This window comes from Camelus ferus, chromosome 6 (genome assembly GCF_009834535.1).
Source record: "Camelus ferus isolate YT-003-E chromosome 6, BCGSAC_Cfer_1.0, whole genome shotgun sequence".
NCBI classification, from domain to species: domain Eukaryota; kingdom Metazoa; phylum Chordata; class Mammalia; order Artiodactyla; family Camelidae; genus Camelus; species Camelus ferus.
The window spans coordinates 16,634,898-16,658,074 of record NC_045701.1 but is presented as its reverse complement, the minus strand read 5'-3'; the positions used below and the strand labels follow the sequence as shown (position 1 = coordinate 16,658,074).

The 23,177-nt window shown below is 39.0% G+C and overlaps 1 protein-coding gene across 7 annotated transcripts in view; it reads right to left on the bottom strand.

Moving 5' to 3' along the window:
• CEP152 (centrosomal protein 152) overlaps nucleotides 1-18,585 on the bottom strand; it is an 86,171-nt gene extending 67,586 nt beyond the window's left edge. For 6 of the 7 annotated variants that reach the window (XM_032481228.1, XM_032481233.1, XM_032481232.1 and 3 more), the window contains exons 1-6: nucleotides 18,436-18,585; nucleotides 12,850-12,943; nucleotides 4,389-4,492; nucleotides 4,092-4,164; nucleotides 3,735-4,013; nucleotides 2,498-2,663 (exon numbers count right to left, since the gene is read on the bottom strand). In XM_032481228.1, the coding sequence (XP_032337119.1) occupies nucleotides 2,498-2,663; nucleotides 3,735-4,013; nucleotides 4,092-4,164; nucleotides 4,389-4,492; nucleotides 12,850-12,936 (709 nt within the window). In that variant the 5' untranslated portion in view covers nucleotides 12,937-12,943; nucleotides 18,436-18,585. Of the gene's footprint in view, nucleotides 1-2,497; nucleotides 2,664-3,734; nucleotides 4,014-4,091; nucleotides 4,165-4,388; nucleotides 4,493-12,849; nucleotides 12,944-17,973; nucleotides 18,097-18,435 lie in introns of those variants that run through there. The other variant, XM_032481229.1, reaches the window with a different exon arrangement.
• Between the last annotated feature and the right edge of the window lie 4,592 nt (nucleotides 18,586-23,177).

The window sequence follows — 23,177 nt, the reverse complement described above, 5'->3', positions numbered from 1 at the left end:
AGCTGTCCCGGACTCCTCACCTGGCACCTTAAAATCAATGCGGCACTTTCCTTGGCCACAACCCAGTGTAAGCAGATTAGCTTTACTGAGCGCTGGTGAGCAGACCCAGGTTTTGGTTTGGTAACAACAAGATAGGATATAATAGAATATTTCAGCATGCATCATGTAGTATAAATATTATTATGTAAAATGTCTGTTTCATTTCTGTATTTATATAGATAAGTATTGCAGAGAATATCACAAGGTAAAAAATGTACTTCTTACAACGGTCACTGCCAGAAAAATTGGAAAAGTCACTCGTTAAGTGTTTAACCCTGAATCACTACCATTCTGGCTGATGAAAAATAAGCATATACCAATTCCAATGGAAAAGAGCTCCATGCTCTCAAAATTTTTTTTAAAAGTGCATCAACTTCTATAAAACCATTGTCAAAGAAAATTTCTAGATATCCTTCTCAAAATATTTTATTTTAAGCAGGAATGAACTGCTATTTATACTGGTACATAACTGCTGAATTATTTTTTTTATGAATAGATTAATAAAGAATTTTGAAGTCTTCTTTCAGAAACAAAGTCATTTTAAGGACCACTTAAAAAAATCATTGAGGGGAATAAAAGAAAAAAGTGATTCACAGGAGAAGCATAATCCTTCAACTATACAATGACCAATATTTTTCATTTCCTACAAGAACAATGCTTCTACTTACTAATGAATAAAACAGCCTTTTTTAAAAGATATGGTTAAACTCCAAAAAATGAAGACTGAAAACTTTATTACAAGTCAACTCTGCTTGGGCCTTAGAGTAGGGCTCACCCAGGAATAAACAGTGTACAAGCCACACCTCTCTTCAAACTTTTTTTAAACTACTGTTACTAAGAAGCTATAATCACTAAATTTGGCACAACCGTTAAGTTATTTAATTAACTTCCAAATATCAAATTTAGGCAAATGTGTAATGACTTGGACAAAAAAAAAATCAACTTGATAAAATACAGATCCTTAAGAAAGTGATGCAAGGTTATGTCTGCAAAAAGACCAGGAGATACAACGTAATAACACAGTAGAACTGAAGTAACGCCAGGATGTCAGGCCACCAACGTGATGCTCATTTACTCAACCCCAAATCACTTATGCCCCACACACGGCCCACTTCCTCATCCCTTCACTCCACAGAGACTTAGGAACAAAGAGAGGCTGCCCCATATTTGCTGTTGAGTCCTCAGGGGAAAGTGAGTTTTGGTCTCCCCCGTAGGCTTCCTGCAGCCTGAGTATAGGATGGAAGCAGGACTATGAAGTGAGGCCACTAAGTCCAGTTTCCTCCCTGGCATATCCCAGGAAACCCAGAATACCCAACAGGACTTTCCCTCTGCTTCTTAAAAGTCAAACAAAGAAAAAATTTGCTGTCACACTCTAGAATCACACTGGCTCTTCAAGACACACAATAACTGGTGGGGGAGTGTGTAAATTAGGAGTTTGCAATTAGCAGATACAAACTACTATATACAAAATACATAAACAATAAGGTCCTACAGTACAGCACAGGGAACTATATTCAATAGCTTGTAATAACCTGTAATGAAAAAGAATATGAAAAAATACATGTATAACTGAATCACTATGCTGTACACCCAACACTAACACAACATTGTAAATCAACTATATCTCAAATTAAAAAGTATATATGCACAATAACTAGAAGCTACTTCATGTGCCAGAAAGTATGACAATAAAAGTGGGACATATTAAAACACTGATTCAGATTAGTCAGGTACAAGTTTGGTTTTTGGTTTTGAATGTTTGGATCACCTCAAAATTCTCTAGCAGCACTTTTCTCATTCATATTTATACATATACTACATAAAAGGAATTTTTTTGTCAAGTGTCACATGACTAAACCTGAGATGTAAGTCCAGTTTTAACTCTGAGTATAGAGTAATTTACATCATAGTTGCCTACTTATTCCACTAGAACTCTAAAAAACCAAAAGAAAAACTTAAGATAATGGCTGACCTACTAAATTACATTTCTGTATAGTCAAAAATCTAAGATTGAAAAGAAAACTGTATTTCATTTTCCAAATTAGACTTCAGTTTAAAAAAAAAAAAAGCTAATAAAGTTTTAACCAACTAGAATGACTAAATATTCAGCTGAGAAAATTTAATACTTCAGGAAAATTTCAGATACATGAGAAGGTAGAAAGAAGAGTACAGTGAATCCCAATAACCTATCACCTGGACTCAGCAACTGTCAACTCATGGCCAGTCCTGCTTTGTCTATATCCTCACCCAACATCAGCCCCCAACAACATGATATTTGATGTAAATTCTAGACTTCTTTCCAGTTTATTTATAAATACTTCACGTCATAGCTCTCAAAATAGGATTCCAAAAAAAAAAAAATTCCATTATACTTAAAAAACAAATTACTGAACATGTTCCATGTGCTCAAAATTCTCCAATTATGTTATTAAGAAATAAACATAGACTTAATACATACTTTCATTAGCTCCTAAAAACTGTTGTTGCAGGTCTTCAAACGTGTCACTTCCTACAACGTCTTGAGCTGGCAAGCCATTATTCTGGGCAGAAGACTGATAAGGTTTATACGTTACTTTATACGATTCCAAAGCTTGACAACTGGGACCTTGTGACGTACCAAATTGCTATTATAAGATGATAAATGAAATTGACAATTAGGATTTGGCCTTTTCTTCAAAAATTATCTGAACTAAACAACTTAATTTTGCTATAGAACTTAACTGTGGTACAATTACAAATTTTATACACACATCTTTGCTTAAAAATAGTACTGATTGTTATTTACCACTGTTCATTGAAAGTCTGCAATATATAATTTCACACAACTTAACTGAACTTTTGAGCATATAATGGGGCCAATTCCATACATAACACTCAAGAATTGCAATAAGATTGTACATAAATATTTAAGAATGATTTAGATGATGCCAATATCATAGAAACATAAAAATGCACAGACGAAGTAACAAGAACATGTGTGATACACACCTCATGTGGAATAAATATTCAGTAACTTTTGTGGAAAGAATAACATTTTACAGAGCTGGAAGTAAAAGAAAATGACCGCCTTAAAAGGACCAAAGACTCATCGTGTCACTCGGTGACACAGAATAGCTATGGGCAAAAAGAGGCATTCATTGTCACTGAGAAAGTCAAAGAAGCAGCGAACTGTTTGCTAAGGTCTTACTTCAGTAAACTCTTCCGGGGGTGGGGACAGGGGGGTGGTTCTTTCCTCAACATTCATCCTGTCTATTACTATATCATCACAAAAGAGAGATCAGCTTTGACGTATTTGACCTTAAATTTGTGATGAGGGCAGTGAGCTAGACAATCAAGGTGACTGAATGGTGTCATCTAGGTGATAACACTGCTTTCAAACTGTATCCGGATACCTGAATGCAGCTTCTCACCGGAGTACAGAGAATGGAAGAAGCCAGAAGCAGCAGTAAGATGGCTATTCTTTGGCAGTCTTAACTTTTAATGTTTAGTTAACTGTTCCCACCAAGTTTCTATTTTAAAATTCTCATTTAAGATGATTTAATTAGCTCAACAGAAAACAGCATGACTAATTTAGCAAGAGCCTGAATAAATGCACTCTCTGAAATGTCTGTACTTAAATCTGACCATTGCACATACATACATTTCTTAAACACACACACACACACAAATTCTTGAAAGTCAAGTTCTTACAATACCTGAAAATGATTCCTTTGAGGATCCGAAAATGTAATTACTTTGGTTGGCTGGCTATTAAATTCCTGCTTCTGACTGTTGGTATATGGCCTAAAGTTTTCAGGAAGGTGATATAAATCAGTCTGTTCATATTTACTCGGGGGACTATAACCACTTCCACCTTCGTCTCCACCTCCTTCAGGATGGTACCCGGGGTGCTGGTCTTCAGGTCGGCTTTGATTCTCTTCCCAAACATTGCCACTCTTCTCTCCAACATATATATCCCGAATCCCATTATAGTCCTATTGGAGAGCAATAGTAAAGGAAAAGCACTGAGACCTGTTCCCACCCTCAAAGCCATTACCACACCAGATACTTACATTTACACTCTGAGATTTAGGCAGCACTTGATGCTCATTCCAGTTCATCTCCGATTGCTCAGAATGATGTGGCCTTGCAAAAAGTCAATACTTTAGATCAGAATCTATCATTTATTTGGACAGAGACATCCCAATTACTCCAAGATTTTAACATGTTTTCCCTCCAAACTTCACCTTAAAGTTTAAGAACTGGTCTATAATTTTATAATCACATACATTATTACTGCCTGTAGAGAATCAAAAGAAAAAGACTTCTAGAATTGTGATGTGCAGGCGAAGGGGATGTCAGGTCCTTACCTTTCCTCTCTGCCATCCTCACTGCAGTCCGAATAGTGGAGCTCGGGGGAGGACAGGTCATCATCCAGCATGTCGTGAGGCAGGTCTGTGAGTAACTGCTGCAACTGGGACAGGAAAGTCAGCGTCAGTATCTCACTGACTCGAACACAAGATGCCAAACCAAAGCTGCCTTGGAACGAGTGACTTTGACTGCAGAAGTCAAATAAGTTCCCAATTTCTGCATTTAATAAATGTCTTAAATTCCACAGGAATTATGTTCATCATTGCACTTGGGGAAAGAGGAATACTGAAATAGCAGGATTTATATTAGAAGGCTTTACTTTCTCCTACAAAGGTATTAGATTTAAGTGCACATACAACAGAATTTTAAAACTTCTTTATGCAAACACAGCAAGTCATAATAATGGTACAATCACTGTATCATGTTATCACAGGGCAGATTTGAGTCTCAGAATCCTGTTCTGCCAGTAATCAGACCTGGAAGATATGACAATCAGACAACCCCCAGGGAATGTGAGGAGCCAGATGCACTTTGCCCAGGTGGTGAGACCAGCAGCAGCAGCAGGTGGCCTGGAAGCCCTCAAAAGCTCTAATAATAGGATAGAAAGCTTTTGGGGAGTGACTAATTAGTAAACAAGCATCTAATTCCAAAGATGGAAAGATATACAATACTTGGATCTTATATAAACAGCTGACTAAAAAGAAAGCTGTAAGATTCAGGTTTTTACAGACACAGCACTCTCAATAGCATAACTCAAAAACTGACATAAAAGCACCTGACTTTGTTCTCCAATTTTTTTCTAGAAAAAACTCACATTTTTAGCATTTTGCCTTATAAAAACTACATAGAAAAAATTCACTCAAGTTTCAAGATAAACTGTGATAAAGAGATAAATGAATTGCCTAATTTGCTGAATTTCAATATCCATCTGTAAACATCTTTCTTCAAATCCCAATATGTTGACTTATAATTTATAACAATCAGAAGATTCAAACATTTTCCTAAATATTCAGGGGACTGCTTATGATGACTTCTCTTTAAAATTAAGCACCAGTTAAATTAGCAAGTTGACTGAGTCCCTCCAAGTACATAAATCAGTCCCATAAAATTATGCAATGAGTGAATTTTAAAGATATCAAATACTCTATGAAAACTTGGAGGGAAAAAATGAGAAGCTCCTTAGTCTTTGGCAGGTTTCCGCCCCCCCCACCCCATTTTTCTGCTATTAGAATAAAAGAAATGAAATGCAGCTATTAAACATATCTGAGTATTATATCTATAGTCAAAAAACTTCTTTAAGCAAAATACATATGGTAAAAGTTAAATAAAAATATTCGAAGAAATGTCTGAAAGGAATGCCCCAATTGTTAACTGAGTTTTAGTGAAATCAAATTTGGGAGTGGAAATGGGGTACGTGAGGTGGGGAGGGGGATATACAAATCATATATATATTTCTATACATATAAATCAGTTTCTAATATTCACCAGATTATTTTTTAAAGGTTTTCTTGATCTATTTGGTTCTTTAAAAATGAAACAAGAGAAAAATATTCTATTCCAATGAAAAGTAATCTTGATACTGATATTAACAACCAAGGCCCTGACTTACTGGCTAACTGCTCACGCAGGCAATTTAAAAATCATTTTGAGAACTAGCCATATCAGAATTGACCCAAAGACATAATGAATAAGAAACAACACTAAAAACAAAACAGAACACATCAACACTGTCAGGATACCACATGTGTAACTCAAGAGAAAGGAAGTGAAGTGATTTTACAAAGGCACAAAATTCACTAAGAAAAAAACACCTATGAGGTCTTTTAAAAGTAGTCTAACCTATTTTGTCTATAATTACGTATCTCTGCCTTAAGGAAAAAGACTACACCCACATGTAACACAGGGAAAAAGAACAAAATAGATATTTTATACTCACATCAAGTAAGGACTCCTGTACAGAAAGAATGTTTTCTTCTAAACTGTCAGTGAGGTTCAAGTACATAGCTGTATAACTCAAGGGAACCTTAACAGGGACATCTAAACATTTTTTTAAACACATTCCCCGCCTCACAAAGATAGAAAAAGCTACACATTAATTAAGCAATTCTTTGCAGCTTTCTTTGTGACACCACAAAATTAACAAAACTGGCATCCGCAGAGGAAAATTAATTTGAGCATAAGCAATAAATTCATCAAAATGCTTCTGGATCCATAGGCCAACTTATCAACTAGCAAACTCATCTCAATTGTATTTAGTGTTTTATAAAAATATTTACAGCTATACTAACATTTTTAAATCATTTCATTCACCTTCAAAAAATTTCTCCATCAAATTCTGTGGCATAGCTGGGCCATATTCCTTGGCTGCCACCAACTCTGAGGGCAGAGAGAGGCTAAGTGAGCCGAGTCCTCCTAATAAAGCCTTTCAGGAACAAAAGCCCACCCGCTAGGCTTCCACTTCCAGGATCAGAGTGCACCCTCCTCAGGTCTACTGTCAAATAGATTTTGCTTTTGGTCATTGAGCCTTATGCCATAAAACACAAAATTACCTTATCAACTTAGACATGCTACCAAACAGAGAATTTTAAAAACTGTGTATTTTCCTCATTAAAGATCCACCCAACTGCCAAATACTGATTCAAAGACAAAGAAAACACTCCTTATAAATGGCAAGAGTTAATCCCACTCATTACTTCCAAATTCATCATACTGCTTTTTGGTTGCAGATGCAATCTTCTCAGTAGAATAGTACTGAATATCAGCTGAGTATAATAATTACAGATCTCTCCCCTAGAAAAAAGATCATTTGCCATTCCTAAGTCTCCTACTGAAAGGCATTCAAAACTATTCAATAAGCTGTTCTCCCTTCACTATCACAGGTTTGCTCCCGAAAAGTAAAGAAAAAAATTAGGGTATTTTACTCAAAGAATCTCAGCAACAAAACACTTTACAATAACCCAAATAGAATATCCAAAATGCCTAGTTTAGGGGGAATGTAAAACAGAACAAGTAAACCTTTCATTAGCATTTTTCGGCTTAAATTAATTGAACAGACTGTCTTCAGAGTCTATAATCCTTGATATTCATGAAAGCAAGAGTTCTCAGATTACAAACCATACAATACATCTTCTCCCCAGAGAAGAGTAGCAAATGGAGTGGCCAACGTTCATCTGCCTTTTGAAATGGTTATCCCATAAGAACACTGAAAAGATTCTGATATTTAAAAACATTAATTATTAAAACAGACTCATAGACATAGTGAACAATCTTATGGTTACTGGAGGGGGAAAGGGTGTGGGAAGCGATAAATTGGGAGTTTGAGATTTGCAATTACTAACCACTATATATAAAAATAGATAAAAAAAATTTCTTCTGTCTAGCATAGTGAACTATACTCAGTATCTTGTAATAACTTTTAATGAAAAAGAATATGAAAATGAATATATGTATGTGTATGCATGACTGGGACATTATGCTGTATACCAGAAACTGACACGTTGTAACTGATTGTACTTTAATAAAAAGTAAAAATAAAAAATAAAAAATATGAATCATTAAATAATGCTTTCATGGATACACACTTAGTAGAATCTCCATTTGAGCCTAAGAGCCAAGTTAAAAACACCCCTGAAAAGGCGCAACACGGGATTGATAAAAGGTCAAATAACTTGGCAGCTAGAGCTTAGTCTATGAATTATACTATGTGCAGATTTTTTTTTAAATACATTCCATTGTTAAAACAAATTTTATAATGTTAGTGGGGAAGACTCTGCCTCGATTGCCACACATCTGAAAAAGAAATGGGGCAACATTTATTAGGCCAGTACTGGCTGTGCAGCAGGTGACACGTAACAGAGCTCTGGCCTGGGAGGAACGCTGGCGGTCCTCCAAGCCAAACCTCTCCCTCCAAAGGTGTGCAAGCCAGGGCCCAGGGAAGGCAAGGGGCACGTCCATGCAAAGTGAGCTTTCCGGCCCCAGGGCCCAGCACCGGAACCTGCCTCTCCATTCCGACTCCTGTTTGCGTCTACATGACATTTAGTGGTCACTGGAAGGACACTTATTTCTACCTACTTGTATATGGTCAAGCATCAGTCTGCTGGAGTTCAGTATTTTTGTTCCCACTGTGACAGTTCCCAAAAAAAAAAAAAAAAACCCTGTATATTATGGAAAATATTTCAAAGGCACAATCTAGATAAAGTATAAGAAGATGCTAAAAAAAATAAAAAATATATATAATATGAACACTTAACCATTTGCATCTTTGCTTTTCTTTGATGATAACAAGGAAATTTCACTAAATAAGTCAAATGATACAAAATGTAAACAAGTACTAACTGTACAACTCCCTCTAGTGGGGACAAAGTAGCAAAATGTTTCCATAAGTACATCAAACAAGGCAGCTAAAAGTGGAAGAAAGGCTATGCAATCCAAACTTAACCTCTAAAACACACGATTCCAACCTCAATTGAGCTTATTATTCTATTACAGAAATAACAATATCAAAACTAAGAGGGACTCGGACCAGTATTCCCAGGCGCAAGTTTCTGTCTGCCAACTGCTACTCAAACCACTTACCTTTCTACTCAAGATCATTTTCCAAGTTTCAAATTTATCATCACTAAATAAACGACCATCAGCAAGTATTACCTTGATAGCACAGATTACTAAGTACTTCTACCCCAATCCACCAGCTCCAAAATATATACATTTATACATGATTTTACTATCTAGAACCAAGCAATAGTCACAGAGCCACTTATGGTGACAGTGCAGAGAGTATATGTATGCTCCAGCAAACCGTGAGATCCCAAATGACAACCTTGCCTTAAGCTGTGTCTTTACCAATAACTTTGATGCTTACAGCAACCACAACGACAACAACTCTGTGTAACAGCCAATGATGAACTCCCAAAGTATAGTGACTTTAGGTGAAAAATATTTTGCAAAAATCACACTGTTACACTACGTTAATAAAAGAACTTTTGAACTCCTCTGGGCCAGCTTTACAAGCAAAAGTTTGCCTAGAATACTCTGGATGAGGTCTACCTAGTACAAGAAGGACAAGGACACCAATAGTTCTCAGACGGTACAGAAAGTAATGTGCTCCAGTAAGTTGTGAGGACTACACGTGATATGAATATTAACTGATATGATACCATATCTCCATGGTATGATCACCCTCCCTCACCTGCACCCTATTCTGCTCTGTTCACCGTGTAGGAGATGGAGTTTCCGGTGAAACACGGGGTGAGGCTGTGTGCTATGCACTCCTCTGCTGTGCCTTGGCACACAATGTGAAACTTTTACCAATACACCATTTACAACTGTAGCAGTTTAGAAATAATTATAGCGCCTTGCTTTTCTGCAAAATTCCTGGAGTTTTTTTTCAAAATATGGGTCTCTTTGTGGTGGTCTGCGGCTAGAGATTCCACTGGTCTAAATGTCCTCTGAATGTTGCATCACATTATTATAACCTTTCCTTTTCCGAAGATTAAATGCACTTTCTCCATTTATTCTTCAGTGCAAACAATAGAGGGAATAGAAGGAAAAGGCACCATCATCACTGCAGAGCTGCTAATTTAGGATGGTACGTAGGTTGGAATGTGATCGTGGCTTACTCAGTGACTTATGGACATAGTCCCAACTGACCCCAAAGCACCAAAATCAAACACCTTGGTAAAGCATGTTGTATAGCAATGCACCGTTCATACTAGATGGTCAAAATCAGGATTATTCTGCCATTTACAGAAAAGGGATCTCAAATCCTTAACAGGGTAGACCATGAGTCAGACATGGCCTGCTTGGCCAGCTCTACAGCACATCCCTGGGATGCAGGCATTCCTCCTATATAAATGAACTGAATATAAAGTGATTCAGTAAGTAGAGAAAACAGTATGCATTAGCCCACTGCTAACATGCTAATCTACCTGGCAAGCCCAAAGCTACCAACCAGGCTGGCATGAAAACACCATTCTTTCCTTTAACCTCTTAAGGCTGTAAACTATTCTGCTATCATAGGGTCAGGGAGATTGAGGAAGTTGAACAGGCTCCTGGATAGGAAAACAAACTTAGGTTTGATCAGCCAATTTATTATTTTAACTTGCAGTGACAAAATATAAATACAGCTGAATTCTTATAATCTGGAATTTTGGTGCTGAAACTCTCTAACCTCTGATCTCACATCTTCCCTTGTAGCAGCTTTTTTTTTAAAAAAATAGGTAAAAACACTTATTACCATGGAACACTTTTTATTAACAGGAACCATAATCTTCATGTTAGTCAAGTTAGCTAAATGTTCTTTTCTTCCACTTTGCTACAAACGCTCATTCTTAGATACTTCATCTCTTAAAAGTGCCTTTTCCTCTGGAAATCCCCTACCCCAGCAGATAATCTAGCAAGAAGTAATCCCAATGGCTATTTTGTAGATCATCTAGAATTAACTGCCTCCTTAACTACCCTCCTTTAAAATTTTCACCCCACTATACGCCTGGCAGTAAGTTCTCTCTAATACCCTACCCATCTTTTCCAGTGAAAAAAATCACCTGTCAGATTATATTTTCTTCTTTTTTAAAGTCTACTATAATAATCACTTAAACTGATCCTCTCAAGAATCCCAGTAGCTAAATTCCGGCAAACTATCCAAAGCCATCAGGGTCATGAAAACCTCAAGCTGTGAGTTCACAAAGTAAAAGAAAACCCTCACCCTAATCCTTGCCACAGCAATTGTTGTGAAGGCCCCTGTCAAAATCCGGAAACCCTGGAAAGGGTCACAAACCCCAATGCCCTCAGTGATCTGGCAGAGAATTTACAAGAGGGAAGCTGGCGGGTCCAAGTGCACAAGCCCATGTCTGGGGGTGGGAACTATGGCCAGCTGGGAAGGGAAAGCCAATGCTCAGCTCCAGCCCGCCTGCTGCTACATGCAGACAGGCCACGTGCAGACCAGGCTTAGGACACTTCAAGACAGGCCAGAAACTCTGGATTGTTACATGAAATGTTTTAATCTTTAAATAGAGATTCAATGTTTTTAAAAACACTGTGCAACCAAGTAATACATGTCTATGGACAAAATCCACCAAGCTGCCAGCTTTGTCTTGACCCTAACTCTACTGCCAGCCTTTTGGGCAACTGACCCTATTCCTTGCTTCCTATTAAGACAAATGATCCACACCAACTATTAAAAAGGATTATTTTATATATTAGAAAATGGTTCCTATCAAGCATAGTCTCAGTACAGAAAAAACCTGTTATCACAGTCAATCAAAGAATTTTACTCAATTTACAAATGTTAGCCACTATATATAAAAGTAGGTTTTAAAGTTTCTTCTGTATAGCACAGGGAACTATGTTCAGTATCTTATAATAACCTTTAATGAAAAAAATATGAAAGCAGATATATGTATGTATATGCATGACTGGGACATTGTGCTGTACACCAGAAATTGACACATTGTAACTGAAGGTAATTCAATTAAAAAAAATGTTTATTCAAACTAAAAACAATCATAACAAGCAGATGGACTTCCACCAATTGCCACTATTACTACTGAGCTAAGAATTCTGTTAAACACACCACACACACACATAAATAATACGATCTCCTCCTCATACTCCTTTTCTCCTTTAGTCTACTTACACAACACAGCATTCAGAAAGACCTTTCAAATATGCAGCAGAAAACTTCCCTGCCTAAAATCCTCCACCAGCTTCCTGTTGCTCCTGGAATAAAATACCAGCCTCTTCCTGTGACATACCACGATCTGGTCCAGAGCACCTCTTCCCCTGCCTCCACCACGCACCCCTTGCTAACACAATCCCAACACCATTGCCTTCCGGCTGTTTCGCAGATACTTAGGGTCTCTTCCTGGCTTCCAGGCTCTACACTCATGCAGTGGCCTCGAATATTCCTCCCAAATCTTCTGTGTGGCGCTCCTTCTCATGGGTCGTCTCAGCTCAAACATTTCCTCCTCCAAGAGACCTTCCCCTGCCAGCTCCCTGCTGGTTGCTTTAATGTCACCCTATTTTGTTTCCCTATCATTTATCAGTCCTAAATAACCACTCACTCAAAAGCCTTTATTTTTATTCATGTGGTTTGCTTGTTTCTCAGCTGCCTCCACTGGGGTGTAAGGTACCCGGAGCAGAGAACCTTGCCGGACTCGGTCAAGGCCATGTTCCACACACACAGCCCTCTGCCTCCAAGGCCAACCACTACATCAGAAGTGAAAAAGCCTTAAAAAATCTAACCATTTATCTGATGGCATCACACACAGTTGCTTTACTCTTGCCTCAAAAAAGGGAGCAGTCCGCTTATTCACTTTTTAGAAGTCCAAATGCTGACCAAGTTTTAGGGGTTTGAGGAAAAAATAGATATATGAATCCTTCAAAATGACACAAAATGATATAATTTGAGTCAGGAAATAAGATTAAGACTGGGTTTAGAATCTTTTTTTCTGAGTAACCTACCTCTTTCTCCCTTTCGTAGTCTTCTTGGTCATACTCTTCGTCTTCATTCTGTGTCTGCAGTGCCACACTGCCGAAGTCCAGGGACATGCTCCTCCTGCGGGAGCAAAAGATGTTTGGCTTCTACATATGCCATAAAATTTCCCAGACTCAATGACACAAGAGATGCCATACAAAAAAGACAAAAGCAGTTGGGGAGAATAGGCAACTCATGCAGGACAAACGGTTAGTATTCCAAATATAATGAGAGTCCTTACAAAGTAATGGTGATTCACAGAAAATAGCTGTATGACATCAATTCATGACAATGAAAATAATGCCAAAAGCTAATAAACCTAGGACTAGACCTTTCTAGCAGTCTGGGAAAATATAACCTAAAACTTGAGATTTTTGTCCACACAAAAAAATAAGAATAATCTAAAATCGTGCCAAAACAAAAATTTTTAAGAATCCGCTCAAAGTTTCTAATGTGATGTATTAAATATGGCACAGGTAGCATCCTCCACAATTTGCTTCATCTTTAAAATATCACAAATCCAAGTCATGTTTTACAGAAAGGAGAGACACTAAATCCTGAGTTAATGACTGCTGCCCAAAAAACATTTACAATCTGGTAAACTCCACAGGGCACACAAGAAAACTATGTGCTAAATGTCCTGCTCTTATACTTGACAAAATCACGTTCTAGCAAAAAATACTCAGGACAAACAAAAGTGGAGGATGTGAAGCTATATCACTGTCCAAAAGTAACAGCGAGAGTTCCCTGGAGAACAGTCACCGCTGTGGTACAATCGGCAGCCAGAGATGGGTTCCAAGTACTTATGGTCAAGAGACTGTGGATGATCTGAGTTACAGGTAGGGATCCTGACACTACACGGAAAATACCCAGAATTTCAAAAGCTCTGAACAAATCTGACCAAAAAAAAAGTATGCAGGTGTCATCAATTACACAGCCGAATACTGCCCTCTATCCAGTCCATTCTGCCGCATGCCAATCACGTGCAATTTGATGTGAGCCCGGGCCACAACTCAGCCACTCACTTTTCAGGCTCTAAAATGTCATTAAATTGCAAGTGAAATAAGCTAAGACCAGCAATCCAAACACATCTTACTATAAAGGACTTAGCTCCCTCGTGTTAACAGTCAAGAACTAAGGGCACACACTTTTATGTAAGCCAGTGGCTCTATAGCAAAAGATACTCCGCTTCATCACATGTAAGGTGCCCATGATTGTATGACAGTTGTTTGTATCACTCTAAGGAAAAGATGTGGCCAATTAAAGCATGACACATCATTAATTTTAAAATGCAGCCCAATTTTGTCCATGTTAAAATGTGAAAAGGCCAGGGGCGGATATATAGCTCACTGGTAGAGCGCATGCTTAGCATGTATGAGTTCCTGGGTTCAGTCCCCAGTACCTCCATTAAGAAAAATAAAAATGTGAAAAGAAAGAGAATTGATGAAATACGGTATTACAGATTAACATAAATATGAATTTCATTGCTGAAAATCCCCATATGTCGAGTTTTTGTTTGTTTCTTCCAAAGACTGAATTATGTTTCTTGGTCAAACTCTAATTTGCAATCCACCTTCTTTATCCCTCCCTCTCAGGTCTCTACACCCAGCCCATCCCTTTCAACTTTATGAATTCAGACTCCTCACATCAACTAAATCCTTGCAGCCTCTGCTTCTTAGACCAGACCTGCTCCTTTCTGTTCCTGTGCCGGGGCTACATGGAGGAAGGGACACATGCACTTTCACCAAGAGGGAAAATAGAGGAGCTTGGGGAATCTAAACCTCGTCTCTACCCTGCAACTATAAGAACCCTCTTGATTACCAGCATACGATGGATATCTGAATATGGTAAAGAGCCTATATATGATGTAGCTGAAATGGTGAGAGAAAAACACTCACACAAGCTCACGTCTCTAGGGTTTTTTCATTATTGCAAGTGAACGTCAAGTCTACAGAATCTACAGATAATGAAAATACTAGCTGATTTAAATCCTGGCTCCTTAAAAGAAATGCAATTAAGCTAGATCTTAAAAACATCCTTGAATACTCCAGGCAGAAATAATCTTTCCTGCTTCCAATTCTCATGATATTCTCTGTTTTTTCCTGCATTTTATAGTTAAAGCCAGAATATGGAATTTGGGTTACTTTCTTTTATTAGGTAAAAGAAGGGAGGGTTTTTTTTTTCCAATGCTTCACTAACCTGCCATCAATTCCTGTTAAAAAAAAAAAAAGAATATTAAGATTTACAAGAGCCTTTTGCTAAATATAGCTATTTTCAATAAAGAACTACTTTTTTTCAGAGAATGAATTCTACAAGGTATTTTCATTTTCAAGTGAATATATTTACATTTTAAGAGAATGTAAAAGATCAAACTGTATCTTTTTTTTTTGAATGGCATCTCAAATCCAAACCATGTCATTAAGGAAGAAATTTGAAAATATCTGAAGAACAAAATCTCTTTCCACTGTGGAAAAGGTACAAATTAGCTTTCCTTCTGAAAAGTACAAACTACCAGAGGCCTTAAGAAACTATTTAGGCATAAAGGGAAATTTGATAAACTTACTGTGGGTTTAAAAAAAAAAATACTAAAAAGGTAATTAACTAAAACTTAAAAGCTAATGCTTTTCTTCTGCTTATTAATTACTAATTACCACTGCTATCAGAGACTTTACTATAATATTCAGAACAGTAGAAGAGGCTGCTTAAAAAAAAAAAAAGCAAGACAATAAACCCAGAAGCCATAAAGGAAAAATATGACAGAAACTTGACCACAAAAAAAAAAAAAAAAAAAAAATCTGGATAAGGCAAGTCATCATTAACATGTCAAAAAGATGTATAAAAAAGAGCATCACTACGTCACTAACAAATTCAAAAGATAAAATAATAACAAATAATGAAGACAAATAACAAGTTTATACTGTACAGCACAGGGAACAATATTCAGGATCTTGTAGTAACTTACAGTGGAAAAAATATGAAAACGAATATATGTATGTTCATGTAGAGCAGCATTATGCTGTACACCAGAAATTGATACAACACTGTAAACTGACTGTACTTCAATTAAAAAAATATATAAATAATAATGAGAAAAATATTTGCAAAACTCAGGACAAAGTCCCAATGTACAATTCTCACAAAGAAATGAGAAAAAGACAACTCAGTTTAAAATGGGCAGCTCATATGTTTCATTAAAAAAAAAGAAATGTAAATGCTCAATGAAGTTGAAAAGAACCGTAAGCTCACAAAGAATTCAAAGTGTCATTTAAACCACGAAATATGACTTTCAACCACTGAATTTGAAAAAAAAAAAATTGGTTAACACCTAGTGGTGGCTCTTTTATAGGAAACAGGCATCCTCATGAATTACTGATGAAAGTATGAACTGGGAAAACCATCTTGAAAACTATTAATGCTGAAATATCAAAAAAAAACATTTACCCTATTAAAAGTACTTCTGAATAAATTTGGCAATACTATGTCACTAATAAAGATAATGAAACATTTCTATGTATATTGACTGATTAAAAAATCAAGATGCAGAGTAAGTGTACAAAAATAACAAGGTAGTTAATACTTTCTTCTTTTTTCTGAATCTATTAAAAAAAACTATGTTCCATCATTTTGTTACACTCAGATGGGAAGGGCTCAGTCTCAGTACTCATCTTATTGTGCCGGGTTATGTTTTCTTTGCCCTCCTTGCAATGAGAAAGAAGACCAATGGGTATTTAATTGGACAAAGCTGTAAAAAGCAAGAGTAACATTGTTTTGTCTCATCTATAAGCACTCTGGAGCAGAATTAAAATATATAACTCCCTCATACTTTGCACACAGTAGGCACACAACAAAGATTTGCTGAATGAATACATTCCCGTTGCTCTATACAGATTCATCATTTCAATAAAATTTTACTGAGCACCTACTGTGTGCCAGGGCATATCCTAGATGTATCATACATACAGCACCAGCCATGGGAAGCTTATAGTCTCTTAGGGAAACAATGATATAAATTAATAGTTACAATGATACCTTCTAATACATTCTGTTATAGAGGAAAGTATAAAGCACAAATTAACTATGCCTAAAAAGAAAAGAAGGCTGAAAAGTTTCACAGAAAGACTGATTTAAGATTAGGAATAGAGCGTAAAGGACACAACACAGCTGTAAGTAGTTAAGAATGAGTGCACTCATTGAGACAACCTGGGCTCAATTCTGGCTCTCCCGTTTATCAGCTGTGCAAACTTGCACAAACTGTTTCCATTTCTTCATTAATAAAATGGGGGGTCAAAACAGGACCCACCTCAAAGACTGGTTATGAGGATTCACAAGATTAGTGTATATAAAGTGCTTAGGACTGCGTACCAATTAATACACTTTAGTTTCGTTATTATGATGACATGGTTACTGATGAAGAGAAATCTGTCAGCTACAAAAGAGGTTCAAGGAACAAAGGTGAACGTGCAGCCTGTGGGAAACCTTCCTTTAAATAATGCAAGTTTTTCTGGGATGAAAATGCCACTTCCTTCAAGATGCCCTCCCAATTCTGTTCCCTCTGTGAAATTAATCACTCTTTCACACCTTCAGGCGACATTTTTTATACTTTTATATGGCTTCAATTTCGGCCTCTTATTGAGTGCATTCACATCTAGGAAGTGCATATAAATTGTCACACATTGTGAAGGATATGGCGAAATTCAGTTTAAATTAGACTCAAGTTTATGACTGTAAGACAGAAAAGGTTAAGCGCCACAAAGCGGGGAAGGGAAGAGGGGTCGTCTTTAAGTACCCTGGGAGTTAGGAAATTCTATTTACATACTAGCTTCCCTTCCAGAATGGAAATGGCCGGAGCACACTAGCCTGTTTCAGATTTTCAATAACCTGGTTTAGGGGGCCTATTTATTCATTTAACAATTACTTGCCAAGCCCTGTTCAAGATTACAAAGTTCACCGGGGTGTGGTGGAGGGAAAGAAAATAGACGTATTAAAAAATGATGACAATAGTCTGTGATCAGTGCTACTGACAGCAGCTTGGACAAATAGTTCCAGGGTGCCCAGAGGATGCAGTGAGTAGGCACCCACAGGCTGAACGAAGAATAAACCAATGACCTTACCAAGGAACTCCGTTTGGCGTCAACTATAGCACAACAAACAGGTACCGCGAGGCCGAAGTTGCACGGAGCCCAGGATGCCTGCGGCTGCTGGCTTGGGCTGCCAGCGTCACGTGCACCCGGTCAACACACGTGCACAGAGCACCCACTGTGAGCCAGGCACGGGGCCACGGTGACCACGGCGGGGGTCCCCAGGGTAGGGTCTCAGGGCTGCTCTAGCAGCCTGGAGGAGGCGAGGAGGGCTTCCCAGACGCCACTTCTAAGTAGGGTTGGGGTCTGGACGGCACTTCGAAGTCAAAGGCTGAGCCCCCCACCCCCTACCCCCACCCCCGCTCGCGAGCAGTCCACCACGGCGGGATTTGGGGAGGGGGCAGGTCAGTCCTCCGGGAAGCCTCAGCCAGAATCCCAAGGACCCCGCACCTCCTACTACGCCAGGCCCAAGCCCAGCCGCGAAGTGAAACTCACCGGACGCCACGGACGCTGATACCGCGGAGACTCCCCAGCTCCAGCCGAAGACCAACTTGTAGCAAACCCCCGCACCTGGCGCTAATCCGCTAGCTCCTTCCTAATCACAGCCGAACCACGGGGCCCCGAGGCCACTGAGGAGCAGCCGCCTCCTCCAATCGCTGGCTAGAAACTGGCCCGGTGGGCGGGGCCACGCCGTCTCGGGGCCGGGCGTGGAGGCGGAAGTCTCCGCCTTCCTCAAGCTAGGTTGAGAAGTCCGCCTGCAGTTGCAAATACTACCTGGCTGTTTAAAAGCGGGCGCCAGCGGTGGCGGGAAGTTCCTCCTGGGCGCCCATTGGTGGACCCGTGAGCCAATTACGAAAGGGTTGACTCCAGAGGGGGCGGGTTTATCGGTTGCATGAGGAAGCCAAACACCTGGCCTCCTGCCTTTGCTGACTCTCCGGTTTTGCCCGAGCCCCGGGCCCCGCCCCCCACCACATGACGTAGTGACTCATGCCCCCTGCGCTCCCCGCTCCTAAACCCCAGTTCTCAACTGCAGCACACAGAACCCACACTTGCCCCACCGAACCCTTATCTTGGCGGTTTTTCTCTTTGTCCTTCTGATTCTCTAAGGTGCCTGTTTCCCCATCACCTGAACAGCCTCAGAGGTTGTTTCACTTTGTCTTCATGCTTACTAGGTCCCGCCATGTTTGAATTTGTGTTTCTTTAATTATTGATGAGATGACACATTTTCCACATGTTTATTCACTACTTGAATTTTCTCGAGTGTGAATGTTCTTGTCGCTTAGGTATACGTTAACTTGTCCTTGAAGACAGCACTGCCCAGTCTATGGTAAAGTCCATTATTGCATCTACCTTCCTGGGGTAAAAGGGTCCCAGTGAATTTCAGGGAGTTGGTAGCACTAGGTTCAAACATCCTTTTAACCGCTTCCCATATATACTAGTATAGATTAAAATGGTTGTTTAAGTTTATTCATAATCTGGCGACTTTTCCTTTGCTACCTCATTATGCCATCCCTGGACGGCTATACTGACCCCTGTAACCCCATCCACTTAGCATAAGGGTCTGACACATAATAGGTACTTAATCCATAGCAATAGATGAGTGAAATCTCTGACAGGGCTGCTTGTGGTTCCCAGAGTGCTTTTTGTTTTGCTCAAGCTATTTCTTTCACCTGTACTATCATGCTTGATTTACCCAGCTGCTCAGTCTTCAAGACAAATGAGCACCTCCTCTGAAGCCTTTCATGACACACACCCCCCTCCCTTGTTAGACATGATCTTTCTCCCCTCTGGACACAGTGTGCGTATCTTATTATAATCTTTGTTATCTGCTGTAGTTAGTTGCTGTGTGATTGTTACACTCAGTCCAATGTTACTATCTTGAGGCATTTACTTTGCTTCGTGGACACCTAGCATGCTTTGTGGTCCCTGGTAGGCACTCAGAACAAATTTGATAAATGAGTAAATGAATGAACAAATCAAATGAAGGGTTTTTGTGCCCGAAAAAAAATAAAATAAAATAAAAGGCATTCAGGTAAAAGGCAGTTGAAATTTGAGGCAAGTTGTCTATGAATGAGAACTAGGCTCAGGGGGCTTTCCACATCTCACTGCAGACCATCAGCAGGCTGTGTGTGGTGAGCTATGCTAAGGGTTAAGGTGAAATGCTACAGCAAACTGCTAAGCAATCCCTGCCCACAAACAACTGCTTTTAGAGCTTCTTAGAGAAATGAAAGCAAAAAAAAAAAAAAAAAAAGGAAGAAAAAGAAAAAGATGTTAAGGTGAAAAAGCACATGAGGAGACAATGTTTATAATCCCTTACATAGTGCTTTAGATTTTGGTTAAGTTCCTTCATAGTCACTAGCTCATTTTTCCTCACAACAACCCTGTGAGGGGCTAGTACAGGTATTAGGATCCCATTTTACAGTGGAGGAAACTGACCAAAAAAAAAAAAATAATAATTAAGTGACTTGCCCAAGGTTACACAGCTAATGTAAGACAGAGACAGAATTTGAACCCAGCTCCTTTATCTCTACATCCAGAGCTCATCACTATATATACAATGTAAGTGAGACTTAAGCACCTAAGTCACAAAAGATGCAAAATAAGAAATAAATCAGACCCTTGCCTCTAAAAACGGATCTGACTGGACATATTATAATCAACAAAATTTTCATGATTGCCTATCAGGTTAATTCCTGGCTTAGATGCTTGAATATAGTGTGAGGCAGGACCCCTACCCTCCAGACAACCACACTCTATTTGAGGTGCCAGATGCTTACCAAAAAAGACAAATGATAACACAGACACACAAAATAGTTCGCTACAATACATGCAATATGAGTAGAACAGGTAATAATTCTGAGGAAGAGTGACCATATAAGGAAAATCTATCAGGGAAAGTTCCTGGAGGAAGAGAGAGTCAACAGGCAGGCTGATCAGCATGAGTGATTGCAGGATGAAGGGCAGACCAGCAAAAGTAAAGGATTCTTGTATTTAGAGATCAAATTGCAGAAGTAGCCTGGGACAAGGTAGCCAAAAGAGGAGCTTGAAGCCTGGAGGGATGGGAAAGCCATTCTACAGAGGTGAGGTAGGGGGCGCACAAGGACTGAACTTAACATGTCCAGAGAAACACAAGCACACAGAGGCATTCTGGGGTAATAAAGACAAATGCGGAGAAAGAGAATAACTGCTAAAGACCTTGAATGCTGGACAGATTGTTTGCAGAATGTTGGGTCAATGTTTATCTTGCATTTTTTAAAGACACACCTGTGAGCTGGGAAGGGCTCCCTCTGCCAGACTCATTTAAATTTCAAGGGGAAATGCTCTGTTGTTGAGATGGGGTCCCTCCCATTCAGATCATTTATAAAGGTGGAGCTAAGCCTTCCTTCCCTCCATTTCCTACCTTTTCTTTGGTGTCAAAGCTAGCAGATCAAAGCAATACCATCTAGTGTAATACGGAGTACTATCCTCAAAAGAGCCCCAAACTCAAAGAAGATCTGGTTCAAGTTCCAACTCTCCTACCCACTAGCTTTTGTCCACAATTTATTTAACACTTCTGTGCCTCAAAGTTCTTATTTGAAAATAGGAGTGATAATACCTACTTTTGCAGGATTGTAAAAAGGATGAAATGAGATTGTGTGAAAGGGCTTTTAAAATGTAGAAACACTATTTAACTGAGTTTTATTTAGATGAGGAATATCAGACCATTATTTGTAGTATATTTAATAGTATTTTTTGAGCATCTACTTTGTGCCAAGCACTCTTCTAGGGCTACATTTAATATTGACATGTGGCTGAAAATGCCTTCCCTGATTAAGCCCCTTATCAGAATCTGCTCCTGCCCACAGACACTCTGACCTCACCACCATCACCTCCCTACCACCCCAAGACTTGGCCATACCTGATTGGGTCAAATGTGAGTACCAGACCCAAGCTGGGCAAATCATATTCCCTTCTCAGATAACTGAAATAAGAGTCCAGGAAACTGAGTCAAGTAGTAACCGTACAGAAAAGAAGCAGACTTTCATCACACTTGTCTGTATTTTATGGAAAATACACTACTTCCATAGCTGGGTCATGTACATGGTAGAGCCTAGACTGAAGATCATGAACTTCTGCCATTTAGAGCCATGGGTCTGCCCGTTCCTACACTTTGTAAAGTCTGACAGTTCATCTGTTCTTTGGTTTGTGATCTTCTGAATCTTAAAACATCTTTTGACTTGGGCAAGCTTGGATCATGTAGGGGTTGAATAGTTTCTCCTCTTCCACGTATTTCATGTCCCCCCAGAACTCAGTATGCATCCAACAGCTTTCTGGAGTGGCTGTATGATTCGACATTCCCACCAGGGATGTATGTGGATCCACTTTCTTCTCATCCTAGTCAACATTTAGTGTTGTCATTATTTTTCATTTACCCATTCTGATATGTGTGTAGTAATATCTCATTGTGATTTTCATTTGCATTTTCCTACTGGCCAATGATACTGAATTTTTTTTCACATGCTTATGTGCCACATCTATCTCTCCAGTGAAATGTCTATGCATGTTTGGGCCCATTTTCTAATTAGATTTTTTTACTGCTGAGTTTTAAGAAGTTCTTTTTTTAATACATTCTAGATATGTGGTTTGCAAATCCTTCCTCCCAGTCCATAGCTTGTCCTTCATCCTCTCAACAGAGCTTTCACCAAGCAAAAATTTGTACTGTCAATGAAGTGCAACATACCACTTTTTTTAAAGGATCATGTCTAAGGACTCCTTGCCTAGCCCTATATCCTGAAGAGTTCTCTCTATGTTTTTCTTTCCTAAAAGCTTCATAGTTATACATTTAAGTCCATAATCCATTTGAGTTGATGTTTATGTACAGTGTGAGGTTCATTCTTTTGTCTAGAGATGTACCGTTGTTCCAGTGCCGCTTGCTGTGAGGCTGTCCTTGTGGAGTCGCCAGGGGTGGCCAGGTCCCTCCACTGCAGCCCCAGCTCCTGAGAGGCAGCCCTTCCTTACAGCTCTCTCTCCAGATTCTGTTACTGCTCCCTCCCCTCACTCCTCTGCTGGCTCAGCAGCACTGCATCCTCCCTTGTGGTTCCCCCTACTCTTCCCACACCTTTGTAAGCAGTCCCTCTATTAAACACTCCTCTAAGTACCCAATTTAAGTGAGCCATCTGTTTCCTGTCAGGACCCTGACATCCTTCAAACGATAAATGTTCCAAATCCCAAACATCAGACATTTACTGTCAACTGTC